Source organism: Mustela lutreola, chromosome 18 (assembly GCF_030435805.1).
Source record: "Mustela lutreola isolate mMusLut2 chromosome 18, mMusLut2.pri, whole genome shotgun sequence".
In the NCBI taxonomy this organism is placed as follows: domain Eukaryota; kingdom Metazoa; phylum Chordata; class Mammalia; order Carnivora; family Mustelidae; genus Mustela; species Mustela lutreola.
Window position 1 is genome coordinate 35548164 of NC_081307.1, and position 13620 is coordinate 35561783.

At 37.8% G+C, this 13620-nt stretch overlaps 1 protein-coding gene across 1 annotated transcript in view; it reads left to right on the forward strand.

Annotated features, from left to right (window-relative positions):
- GPM6A (glycoprotein M6A) overlaps positions 1-13620 on the forward strand; it is a 152612-nt gene that overhangs the window by 101914 nt on the left and 37078 nt on the right. The window contains exon 2 of the mRNA XM_059155794.1: positions 5804-5996. Coding sequence (XP_059011777.1) covers positions 5804-5996 — 193 coding nt within the window. The remainder of the gene's footprint in view (positions 1-5803; positions 5997-13620) is intronic.

Here is a 13620-nt window from a genome sequence, read left to right on the forward strand (position 1 = left end):
GCACTTGGTGAAGACTCAGGAACTGTTTGTGGAATGAATTGATAAATGCAAAAGTATTGAACAAAATGTTAGCCTGACGAGTTCAGCAATGTATGAAAAATACAGTATGACTCAGTTGGATTTTTCTCAGGAATGCTAGTTTAAATTAGAAAAACTTACTGAAATGGCAGATAAAAGGAAACAACAAAATTATTTCAACAGATGGGGAAAAGTGTGTTACCTCTTTAACAAGTAAACCAGCAACAAACATCACACTTAATGGTAAAACATGGCAAGTGTTTTCTTTATTATGAGGGACAAGAAAAGGTGCCCTTTTCCCATTGTTTCGACTCTTCTTGTTGCATTTTATCTGACAGAATAAGCCTATAGAAGGATAAATGCAAGGTACAAATAATGAAAGGAAAGAAAGCTCAAAATTTCCACAGATGATCTGATTATCAGCAAATTCAGAGTAATTCACAGAATCAAAATAATTCAGAAGGTCATCAAAAGAATTTGGCAAAATTTCCAGATACTAAATCAGTGTATAAATACCAGCCAGAATCCAATTAGTTAAATCGTGGAATCAGACAAACTGTTTCAAATTTACATGGCAATGTAGAAGAGCCATTAATAGCGTGATACACATGAGGAAGATGAACAAATGGAGGAATTGTCTCCACCACAAGTGAAAACATATTGTAAGGCAGTGTGACATTGGCCCAGGGACAGACCAGGACACTGGTGGACCAAAACAGCCCCTCAATACACCCAGACCTCTTGGGGTACTTGGTGATGACCAAGGTGTCGCTGTAGCTCAGTAGAGAAAGCATCAACTCGTTGGTAAATGGTGCTAGGAAGTATTTATCAGTGAATAAATTGTCAGTCTCATTTCCAGAATCCACCACTGTGTTGCTCGCCTCTCTTCTCAGTTGCTTATCTTCCAGGCTCTTTTTCCTTTACATTCTTTCCCCTTGACTTACCTTGGTGCTTGGTGCACTTTATGGAATGAGCGAAGGCAAAGGCTTGTGTTTACTTCACGATGTTTAAAGGGGAGTACATTAATCATGTATCTCCTCTTTCTGAAAAATATGGAGTATGTCAAGAACTTCTGTGTGTGTTTTTTTTTAATTTTTATATTAGGACAAGTTGGTGTGTAACCCCACTAAATATCAGATAAATGCTAATGTTTAGAGTGTGTTGAAAAGAAAGTCTTGTAATTCCTTTGCTTTTTTTTTTCTTTTTTTAAAAAAAGATTTTATTTATTTATTTGATAGAGAGACAGGGAGAGAGAGCATGAGAGGGGAGAAGGTCAGAGGGAGACGCAGACTCCCCGTGGAGCTGGGAGCCTGATGTGGGACTCGATCCCGGGACTCCAGGATCATGATGTGAGCTGAAGGCAGTTGCTTAACCAACTGAGCCACCCAGGCACCCAACTCTTTTTTTTTTTTAATATGAAAGTAAAGGCATAGTGTTCATTCATTTGAGAAAATGCAACCAGGAACTAGTATGTATGAGACGCGCTTCTCTGTGTAACCAGTAGTATCTCCTGGATAGCATGTCAAGTTCCATGTTCAGTATTTGAACCAGCAGCTCTACCTGAGAATCGGTGGCCTATTCTCATCATATCTAGTCTTGAAAGTGTCTCCTGTGTAAAGTAGTCTTTATTGTTTTTAATAGAGATTTTCTCAAGAAATGTATTTTCTCCAGTGCCAACACTCCACTTACGACGCTTTCGCTGATAATCATTAAATGGAGTGGTTTCTCATCTCGAGGTGCAGTGGAAACGTGGTGGGGGGGGGCAGTCAAATCCTCAGCTTTAAAGGATGATTGTTGGGAGCATGTCATGGGCCCCAGAGCGCGGTTGCCATGGTGATTCTGCTGCTCTGCCAAGGCTGTTTCTCACTGTGGGTGGAAAGAAGTTCCCCTGCCAGCAACTATGTGGGATTCTGGCAGCTGGAGAGAAGGCAGAAATGCTGCGCTGCGTCCCCAGATGGGAGTTCTGAGTCTTCTTTTAAATGTAATAGGCAGCTCAGGCCCTGTGGAGGACAGGGGGTAGTTAGGAACTAGCCCATTACAAGAGCAAAATGTGCACGATAAGATTCTGCAAGTATTTTATTTTGAGTGGAAGCTTTGCAGAGGATCAGGACTCCAACTGATGGGGTGTAGCCTGACTTGGCAGTAAGGGAGGGTTAGAGAAATTTGTATTCGTCAATAGGGTTAATATAATTCTGAGGGATTTAAATGGCAGCATTTAAATAGGGAGTAAAAGAAATATTGCCATTTAATTTGGAGATCTTGAACTCATTCAGAAATGCCGGTTAACTGGGGTTGTCAGTTTGGGTTTCCGTAGTATTGAGATCTCATGTTTTTCTAAAAATAAAAGGCATTACTATAACTAATCCTTTCAACTGTGACACTGATAACCACCACCACCCTCCCTCCCCTGAGATATATGGGGTCTAGGTAACTAGGCTTGCTTTCATGGGGGTCCTAGTAATGGTCCATCTAAACCACAACAGAGAAAATGTGACATAAGTAGAACCTGACTCTCAATCAGAATTCAGATTGGCAGAATTAAGCAAAAGTCTTCAGCGGCGTTTTGGTGATCATCTATAGGCTTCCCACTTCCTTTGCCCCTGGGCCTCATTCTGATTTTATTTTTGCTTTGTTAGAAGCTTTAATTAGACCCCAAGAGAGGTAATTCCTATCGATGAATTTAATGTTTGGACTTTTTTCTTTATATTTAAACTTCTATTCTGAAGGCTTTTGTTGATTACATTCATTTGGTTTTGATACCTCAGTGCCTGCAGAGGAAGTCCCATGTACCTATATCGAATTCTTCCAGAATAGTAGAGGAGAGAAATCACAAAGGAATTAGATTTGAAATCATAGGGCTGTTTGGGGGCACTCGCCAAAATAAGGGTAACTCCTGTTTGTGTTGGTACCAATTCTGTTTCTTATTCTTTATTTCTAAATAATCAGGTGAATTTTTTACAACATGGAAAGACAAAGAATAGTTCAAAGATTTTTCTGCTATCCTGTTAATCTCCACTCAAAACTGTGTTCAGTGATATTCAGAGACCGCACACTCTGGTCTCATCCATCTGCTAGCGAAGTCTCTTCCTATCATATGAAGTGTCAAGCTGTTCTAACCTTTCCTACTTCCCCACATCGTGTGTGTGTGTGTGTGTGTGTGTGTGTGTGTGTGTGTGTATGTCAGGGAAGGAATGTTCAGGAAATGATTTCCTGTACTAACAATTGCTGTGGAAGTGAAGACATGTTCAGATGTCTTTTTTTGCCTCTGGGGCAGATGAGGTGAGCCATCATTCTTTCAAGAAGTCCAGTTCCAGGAGTGCCTGGGTGGCTCAGTGGTTAAGCCTCTGCCTTTGTCTCAGGTCATGATCTCAGGGTCCTGGAATGGAGCCCTGCATCAGGCTCTCTGCTCAGCAACAGCTTGCTTCCCCTTGCCTCCCTGCCTGCCTCTCTGCCTACTTGTGATCTCTATCAAATAAGTAAATAAAATCTTTTTAAAAAAAAAAGAAGAAGCAGCAGCCCAGTTCCAATGATCAGTATGAAAATTAGCAGGCTGGACCACTCTCTAAATACAAAATTACTTCACACAGGAACTTTACAATGGTCACATGCATTGTATGTTACTATAAACATATGCATTCTACATAAAGTGCACACAGATCTTCCTGTGACTTAAGTACAGTAAATAACAAACCATTTTCCAATTTCCTTTATTTGTTTCTGCAGAAAGGAAGAGCCAGTTAGGTAGAGAGCTTTTGAGAGGCTTTAGCATTACAAAAAGGAGATTTAATCAAGAATTTCCAAAAGGAGAGGAGTAGGAGGAAAGCTCTGGAGTAGAATATATAGAGGGGAGGTGGGGGGAGGGGGAACGATGACACAAACACACACAGGGCTTGGAGGGGAAACTGATCATCTGAGAAGTTGCTTTGAGCCTCGCAGCCCCTTACTTTGGCTTCCTTTCTTCCCAGCAGCTGGTACAGAGTACCTAGTCAGTATGTCTCATTGCAGAACATACACACTTAAGCATTTCTAGTTAAGCTCCTGGAAGATATCTAGCAAATTCTGACACTTATTTTTAATATGAACAACCATGCTTTTCTGATGTCATGGACTAGAAAGCTGTCTTTCAAAAGACTAATGTGACAAAACTTTAAAAAGCAAAAGTGATTCCTGTAGTCAAAGTATTTTTGAAAACCATACTACAACACAATCATTGTTAATCTTAATACAGTTAAAGGTGTGTCTAGGAGTGGTAGCCCGGACATTTATTGAGTGGTTAGTCCATGGCACTCACTGTTTCATGGATTAGCTCACCATAATGTAATGTAATTTAAATTACATTTTAATTGTAATTAAATTGTAATTTAATATACAAATTAAATTTATAATTTATTATGTTTAATACCTGTAATAAATTTATTAAATATAATGATAAATTTGTTACATGTATTAAATGTAGTAAGTTTATTACATTTGATTTATTATATTTAATAACATCCATTGTCATATTATACTGTCATAACATACAGTATGTCATAACATAGTATCATATTAAAAGTTTTGGTTGTACAATAGAGTGACTGCACAGTTCTGTCTTCACCCATACCTACCCCCTCTCCCCTCCGGTAACCATCTGTTTTCTAGAGTAAAGAGTCTGTTTTCATTTGTCTCTTTTTTTTCCCTTTGTTCTTTTGTTTTGTTTCTTAAATTCCACATATGAGTGAAATATGGTATCTGTCTTCCTCTGATGGATTTATTTCACTTAGCATCATACTCTCCAGCTCCATCCATGTTGTTGCAAATGGCAAGATTTCATTCTTTTTATGGCTGAGTCATATTCCATTGTATACATATGCCACATCTTCTTTACCCATTTATCTATCAGTGGGCACTTGGGTTTCTTTCATAATTTGGTTATTATAGATAATGTGCTATAAATGTTGAGGTGCATATATCTTTTTGAATTAGTGTTCTCATATTCTTTGGGTAAATACCCAGTAGTGTGATTACCTACTTAATGCTCACAAGAATTATTTGAGGGGAATTCTTACTGTCACCCTTTTACACATGATGAAATGAAAAGTGTGAATTGGCCAAAAACCGCACAGTGGTAGAACAAGGATTTTACCCATCCTGGTCTCTCATTTTTCAGTACCCTTCTCATTTTTTTTTTCAATTACGTACTACAGCACGAAGTAGATTTCATATTTGAGTCACTACGAAGGTAACATAAATTAATATGTGAACTCAAAAGCCTCTGAAATGATTTGCTTTACTAAGTGCACTGTGCTTGGATATTGCCTAGTCTGTTCTCTTTCCCTCCTAAAAACCACTGAGCAAACTTCACTAAATTGGGTTCACAACAAACAGGTTTTGACCCACTATTTTTAAAACACAGCTAAAAGGAGATCCATAGAATAAATGTCATTAAACTAAAAACAGAAGCAGATGAAATTTGACAGCAATAAAGTCAAGATAGAATGCTGTGGGTGCACGTGGTGAAGGTTATTACAGGAAGTCTGCATCAGGACGGAAGGGCTTCCTTTGGTTTGTGGGTAGAAGAATAAGACGACTTCAAGGGAATTAAATATCCTCTTCTCTGTGGACAATGCGTTTATAATTAAGGAACTTGATTTTTCTACTCTCCAGGGCAGACTGGTTGCGCATGTTGACCTGATACCACCTGCAAATGCAAATATGCTTTCCTATAAGGCTCACATTTTTCTAAGAATTAATTAGATGGAGAAACAATATTCATTCCTAACTCTTTTCCATTGGTCTTCTGCAGGGTGTTTTGAGTGCTGTATTAAATGCCTGGGAGGCATTCCCTACGCCTCCCTGATCGCCACCATCCTGCTTTATGCTGGGGTCGCCCTGTTCTGTGGCTGTGGCCATGAAGCACTCTCTGGAACAGTCAACATCCTGCAAACCTACTTCGAGATGGCGAGAACTGCTGGAGACACACTCGACGTCTTTACCATGTAAGTCCCTCTAGATTACTTCTCGTGTTGAGAGTATGTTCACGTTGCTGTGTGTCGAATGAATAGGGAGTCAGTGTTATAGATGAAGAAACAAATACCCTGTGATTATATACACACGTCAAGAGAACATTGACCTTTACCATGACTCCAGGACACAGAGCAGAAGATCAGGAGCCAACTGAACCTAGACTTAATTTATATATTAATTTGACTGTCAAGTTTTACCAGAACTTCAGTTACCATTAAGTGGAATGCTTGCAAATTGTGCCTGATCTTCCAATCTGAGCAGAGGCTGTTCTAATAGAACAGAGCAGAGAATAGAGATCAGGGCTGGGTATAAATGTAGACTCTGCTGCCAATTCTAGAAAAATCACCAAAACTCTGTGGGTGCTTTCACATTTTTAAAAATTTTAATTCAACATTGGGTATGGTACCATCTTTCTTTCCCTGCCTCCCAGAAGTGATGTGGACTTCTAAGAAATCTTGGTTAATGGTTCTTACCGGACTTCTGTTAACGACAAATCATCAGTAGCTTTCTGGAAACCTGATTTATGCTTAAAAGGTACATTTCACTCATAAATTGCAACCTCCTAGGATCACTAAACTTTAATATTTTTTAAAAAGTAACTCAAACACAGTCTGGAAGTAAGAGTTTTCTGCTCAAGTTTCAGTCCCTTATTGCTTAAGATCACAGAGAACTAATGTTTAGGACTGAATTTAGCCCCAAATAAAGTCCCGATTCGGATCATTTATTCAGTGTTGCAATGCCCACAGAAAGAAAATAGCTCATTTGTACACTGTATTTGATAATCCCAGCCAGTAGTCGACTTTCCATTTCATTGGCCACCATGGCATTTATGGCTCCTACAACCTCTTGCGTTTAGTTCTTGCTTCTTGATACTGTGCAATTCTGTAATTTTTTCATGTTGCTGTATTTTGTCATTCTGAGTAAATTCAATAACCTTCTTAATTTATATAGACTTTTTTCTGGAATATGATGGGTTTAGAGTTACCAAATATCAGCAGTTAATACGGCTGGTGAGAGTGACTTTGCCCTTTACTGTCACAACTCCATCAAAAAGGTCAGGAAGATGTGTTATTTGCCCAGGGTCAGTTCCCACTGAGGTGGCGTAATTACAACCCAAGACACTAATCTAAGACAACAAACACTTGGTCAACCTGCACAACTTTCTAGATAGAAGATAACTTTTCTCCAATTCCAATACCAGAAAATACATCATATTGCTAAATTTTTAAATAACCCATCCCCTACAGATAATCTTGAATAAACTCTTCCTCACAGATTATATTTATTATTTTATTAATTAAAGTTGCTTATTTCTTTTTTTTTAAGGATTTCTTTATTATTTGAGAGAGAGAGAGACACAGTGAGAGAGGAAGCACAAGCAGGGAGAGAGGGAGAGGGAGAAGCAGGCTTCCCACTGAGCAGAGAGCCTGATGCGGGGCTGGATCCCAGAACCCTGAGATCATGACCTGAGCCAAAGACAGACGCTTAATGCCTGAGCCACCCAGGCACCCCTGAAGTTGCTTATTTCTATGTAAAGAGAAGAGAAACATGGTACACATTTCTATTATGTAATAGAGCAAGAATTTCCTACTTGGCAGAGTAGAAGGCCTGTACCCTTGGACAGAGTGCATAGTAAAATTTTGTGGAAAAGGAAAAATTTATTTGAAATATTTATGTTTATCTAGAATACATTGGCACTTAAAATTTGGGAAAGATTGGCCATGAAGTAAGAAATATGACAAAGCAGGTGTGTGAGACAGAGAACCTCTCCTAATATAGTTATTAAGAGGAGAAAGGAGTTGATGACCCACTCAGTTACGAACAGATTATTCAGGGGCACCTAGGTGGCCCAGTCATTAATCATCTGCCTTCATCTCAAGTCATAATCCCAGGGTTCTGGGATCGAGCCCTTCATCGGGCTCCCTGCTTGGCAGGAAGCCTCCTTCTCCCTCTCCCACTCCCCCTGCTTAAATTCCCTTTCTCTCTCTCTCAAATAAACAAAAAAAAATATTAAAAAAAAAAAAGAACTGAAATTACTTCAGAACAGTCCCTAACTCTGAAGTACCAATTTAGAGTTTCATCAATGTCAGTGACTAATGGAAATGAGTTAAAGGCAAATTTTAAAAACTATAACCTAAAAAAGACAAAGGAATTATATCAGTTTCTTTGGATTTCCCAATGTAATTTTATTTTAGAGATTATTTTGAAAAATTACCATCATTCATTAAATTGAATTCCTTAAACCCTTAGCAGACAGTTTGTCAATTTCCATTACATTAGCTCTATAGCGTGGATTGATCCTTGGAAATTTGTAGGCGATAGTCGTCATTTGAAATATGATTGAACGATCTGAAAATGCTTTGACTTATTGCAGGTTAGTTTGCAGAGATCCCTAAGAAAATGATTGCAAGGATATATTTTAATGTGATAAAACTGACATTTTCTTTTTAGTTTTAGCTCAGCCTACACTGGACAAAATATGTTTTCACTGTGCATTATTTTAAGCTACCACAGATGTCCTTAAAATCTACAGATTCTCTATATTTAGGCTATATCCAAATTGCTAACTTTAGATATAGAATAGAAGTTTGTAAGAAATCATGAGTCTAATAAATGACATGAGATGATTGTACACATCTATTAGAAACCAGTTGTCAAGATACTTACTTGACATTTAGACAGCAGACTTTAATATATCACAGAATTCTACTAAAGCTCTGAAGGAGTAGTGTGTGGGGGCGTTCAGAAGAGAAATCAGAGATCATATGCTTAATTTGGTACTTTTACCTTTACTCTGTCCCATTGGAAGTTAACTGTGAGATTAATAATGCATTTTTGGAATGGGAAGAATACCATTTTGATTGGAAGAAAAGCAAGTGCTCAAATTATTTTTATATTTCAAATAACTAAAATTCTTAAACAAGGCCTTGTGAAGCTATCAAAGGAATTCAGACTCTTTCCTTGTCAGTAAATGGTTCGTGAAAACAGAGGGAAGGTAGGTCCCATCAACTACTAGGTACCATTGGTGCCAACTGACTACATTCAAAGATTCACATACAGGTTTAGAGCAAGTAGAGATTATCCTATGAGATGCTGCCTTACAGGGATATCAGGGGAATAGGTAAGGGGAAGGGGAAACAGGGGGCATAAAATAAGGAAATGTAGAATAGCGGCGGCTGAGGATGGATTTGCAGACAGTACAACTTGCTTGGAAACGAGCTAAGGTAAGTCTGAAAAGAGTGTGTAATAGAATGGAAAGAAAGCGCTCACTGGCCAATGTTCGTCATTTATAATCTGTTTTTTTTTTCCTCTATAGTTCATACGCTTTGTTCAACCAAATTAGGCACTCCTGTCTCATTTTCTTATAAAGGACAAGAAACTTGTTTACTGGCTATGTGAACTAAAAGATAAAACCAATTGCCCAAGCCTCTGCTTGTCCTCCTGTGGTTGTCAGAGTCCGAGGATTCCTTTGTTCTTTATCTCAGCTTCTCTGTCTCTGTCTCTTTCCTGCCTTCTTTCCCTCAAACACATACGCATATCTCAACATGGTCCACATCTCCTTGTCTACAGGAAGAAACATGAATTCAGGCACAGTGAATGATGACGATTTCATTTCACTAAGCATCTGTCTGTATGCAAAACTGACCTTCCATAAATAAATCTGCGTATAAGAAATAATATTACAGGGGCGCCTGGGTGGCTCAGTGGGTTAAGCCACTGCCTTCGGCTCAGGTCATGATCTCGGGGTCCTGGGATCGAGTCCCGCATCGGGCTCTCTGCTCAGCAGGAGCCTGCTTCCTCCTCTCTCTCTCTGCCTGCCTCTCTGCCTACTCGTGATCTCTCTCTGTCAAATAAATAAATAAAATCTTTAAAAAAAAAAAAAAGAAAGAATATTATAAATACATGTAGGAATACTCTCCATTCTCATGCAACCTGTGTTTTGGGCATAAAATTCTCAATACCTTTAGCTTTCTCCAGAGGAATGTGACCCAAGTGATGTCACCCATCAAACCATTGTGTCATACTCCATTTGAGAAGTGGACATCCCCATAGAGTCTAGAGGGAATTTCTCAAAGATTTTTGTGACCCACTGGTATGCTTTTTAGTTACCACTCTGTCCCTCCTCATTAACTTGGTTTCCGAAAGACTTTTCATCCCTTTCAATTCCGTGGTCTTTTTTGGCTCCAAAGTGTTATGACAATGAGAGTGTGGCCCAGCCCACTGCTTCCCTCAGAGGGTAGTCTCACACTACAACTATAACTTTTTCTAGATTGACACCTCCTTTCAGGCCTACTCCACTCTGGCGAGAGTTCCCCGCCCCACCATTATCTGGTATATGATGAGGAGATCATTTTCTGATCTGTGACTCAGCCTTTCTTACCTGAAAGCCCCTTGGCAAGGTACTATTATGTGATCCGTCAGTGTCTTTTGGCTGAGTGAACAAGAAGCAGGGGATGCATTTTACCTCTGCAGAGCAGACTCATAGAGGACAATGAAATATGGAAACTGGTTAGAAAATTAGATCTCAAACGATCCAAACCACTAATTTTGCTAAGTGACTTGGCTTCTTGAGTAACTGTCTGGAAGACCGAGCAAGAGACCGTCTTATTCACAAATACTTCCCCCTGTAATTTATTAGACAGGGATTGTGTTTGGGTTTTGACAAATTATAGTGAGGGTCTAGGATCTGGTACCCTTGATTTCTAGAGTGAATATATTTGATTTTCAAAGTTTAATACTGTTAATTGAACTTAATGCATTAAGAACTGAGGTTACTGGATAATGAATTCTTTGGTATTGAATGCACACATAAAAATTTATCTCGGTTTGCCTAAAGCAAAAGCAGGCAGTAAGCACAGATAAAATAGAGAAACTGGTTTTGCTCTCAACTTCCCTTCGGTAAATCTCTAAATCTGCTTGGATACCCTCCCCAGTGTCCATCACCAGCCATCCTGTCCCTATCCCCGCTACTTCCAGCAGCCCTCAGTTTGTTTCCTGAGGTTAAGAGTCTCTCTGATCATTTGTCTCCCTCCCTGGTTTCCTCTTGTTTCATTTTTATAGGGAAATAGTTTTTGACTCAGTGGAAAGAACTTTCCAAAAGTCAAGAGTTTTCTGAAGAGTACTTGGTGTGCCTTGGAATGTACTGATTTGCCTGAGAATGAAGGCATGCAGACAAGGCCAGTAATGAACTTCCAGTTCTGAGATGCTTACAACCTCTGATTCTCTTGCTAAGCCTTAGTCTTTATTCAAGAGCAACTATCTTAGTGTTTTTGCCTGCTTTGCAAATTGGGTTATTGTGAATAGCAAGTATGGAAACATAGTTAAACTTATACTTACTATATTTCTGTGTTTTTGTTTTTAAATATGCAGATGTCACTTTTCAGGCTAATCTTTTGTTTAATTTGTTTTTTAATGAATTCACTTATTCAGCAAAAAATAGTGGGTCATATTATGTGCCAGTTACTATGCTAATCCTTAGGGATTGAATAGAACAAGACAGATTGATTTTACTCAAACCCTGACATGGGAAATGTATGTTAGCAAAGTGCTGTCTACATCAGGCCGAACAGATAGGAATCCAAGAATGCTAGATTCAGTACTTGAGCTGATCTCCAGGATGCATCAGGTTGAGAAGTAGAGGGAATAGAGAAGCTATAATAATTAATACTGTAGAGGACGGGAATATATATATATATATATATATATATATATATATATATATATCAAATGGACCAGAATAGAGTGAGTAAAAGAGAATTAAGTGTATATAAATAGTTATAAATATATTTAAAATTTTATGTCTCTATTCACATTTTTGCCAAGACTTTCAGATAAATTTAAAATTTAAAATTTAAGAATAAACTAATTTGTAGAAACTAGAAGAAAAATATATTGGGTTTCATATATCATGGGGCAAGAAGTAACTAAAAATATCAGATATCACAAAGGAAAGTATATATGGATTTGATATAATATAAATTAAATTTTACTCATTGAAGTAATACTTTAAAAAAAAACAAAGATACAGAGAACTGAGAAACATATTTACTACTTACATGACAAGAGGTCCTAATTTTAATAAAGACAGAGTTAATTCAACAGCAAAAGTATACAGTTTGCCATGGAAAAATAGTCAAAATATAAAAACATTTCATTGAAGAATACAAATGGTTAATAGCTTGTATTCGTAGTAATACTAATACAACTACTACTAATTATTAAATGTTAAGTATTAAATACTACTAAGTATTAAATACTAATACAACTAATAGTAGTAGTAGGAGGAGTTCATCTACACTACTGAAAAAAGAAAATTAATTAAAAGGATGCTGTTGTTTTTACTGTCAAATTATCAGAAAAATTAAATGATAATACCTGGTATAGGAAACAGAGAATAAGCCCCCTAACTTGTTCTCAATGCATTTTTTTTGTGGGTTTTTTTTGTTTGTTTGTTTGTTTGTTAGTTTGTTTTTTGTTTTTTTGGTTCGGACTTTCTGGATATCACATTGACAATACATTCCTTACAGAGATTTACCTGAAATGATCATTGCTACCATGCTCTTTGTAAGGGTGGTGCATTAGCTTCCTATTGCTGCTGTAACAAATTAAAACAAATTTAATGGATTAAAAAGGCACAAATTTATTCTTTTTTTTTTTTTAATAGTTCTGGATATCTGAAGTCTGAAATGGCTCTTACGGGGTTTATGGAAATAGGCTGAAGTCAAGGTATTGGCAGGTTGTGTTCCATCTGGAGGCTCCAGGGGAGCATCTGTATTTCTACTTCTTCCAGCTTCTAGAGGCCGCCTGCAGACCTCGGCTCGTGGCCCCCTTGCATCTTCGAAGCCAGCTCTGTAACACCCTCAGGTTTCTCTCTCTGAATCTGACTTTGAGTCTTCTGCACCTTCCTTTCATTTGTTAGGACTTGCCATTATATTGTATAATATATATTGTATTGTATCCTGTTAAGACAGATAACCTCCAAATCACAAATTATTAATTTAACCACATTTTCCAAGTCTCATTGATGAAGGTAACATATTCACAGTTCAGGAGATTAGATACAAACATCTTTGTGGGGAAGGGGCTTTATCCTTCCTACGATTGGATAAAAGTAGTAGAGAATTGGTAAAATATATTGTCATACATTCAAATGATAGAAATTGCCATAATCTTAAGAAAATATGTTGATAAAATCACATAACATTTAAAATACTCATAGTATATTGGCCAAAAATGAAGTTTGTAAAACAGCATATAAAAATCATAACTGCTGGAATTAATCATAACTCATATTCATATTAATATATATTATTATATATAATTATATGGGGAAAACTGGGAGGATAAGCAGTGAATAATCTCATTTTCTAGTTTTAATTTTATTTTTTTCTACAGTGGACATATATTGATTTTAAGTCAGTAAAACAGTTGTTATAGAAACATCGTCAAATTTTAAAGTTTGCATCCAGGGTGCACTTCAGTGGCTCAGTCGATTAAACGTCTGCATTTGGCTCAGGTTGTAATCTCATGGTTCTGGGATTGAGCCCCGCATCAGGCTCCCTGCTTGGTGCGGGGGGCGGATCCTGCTTCTCCCTC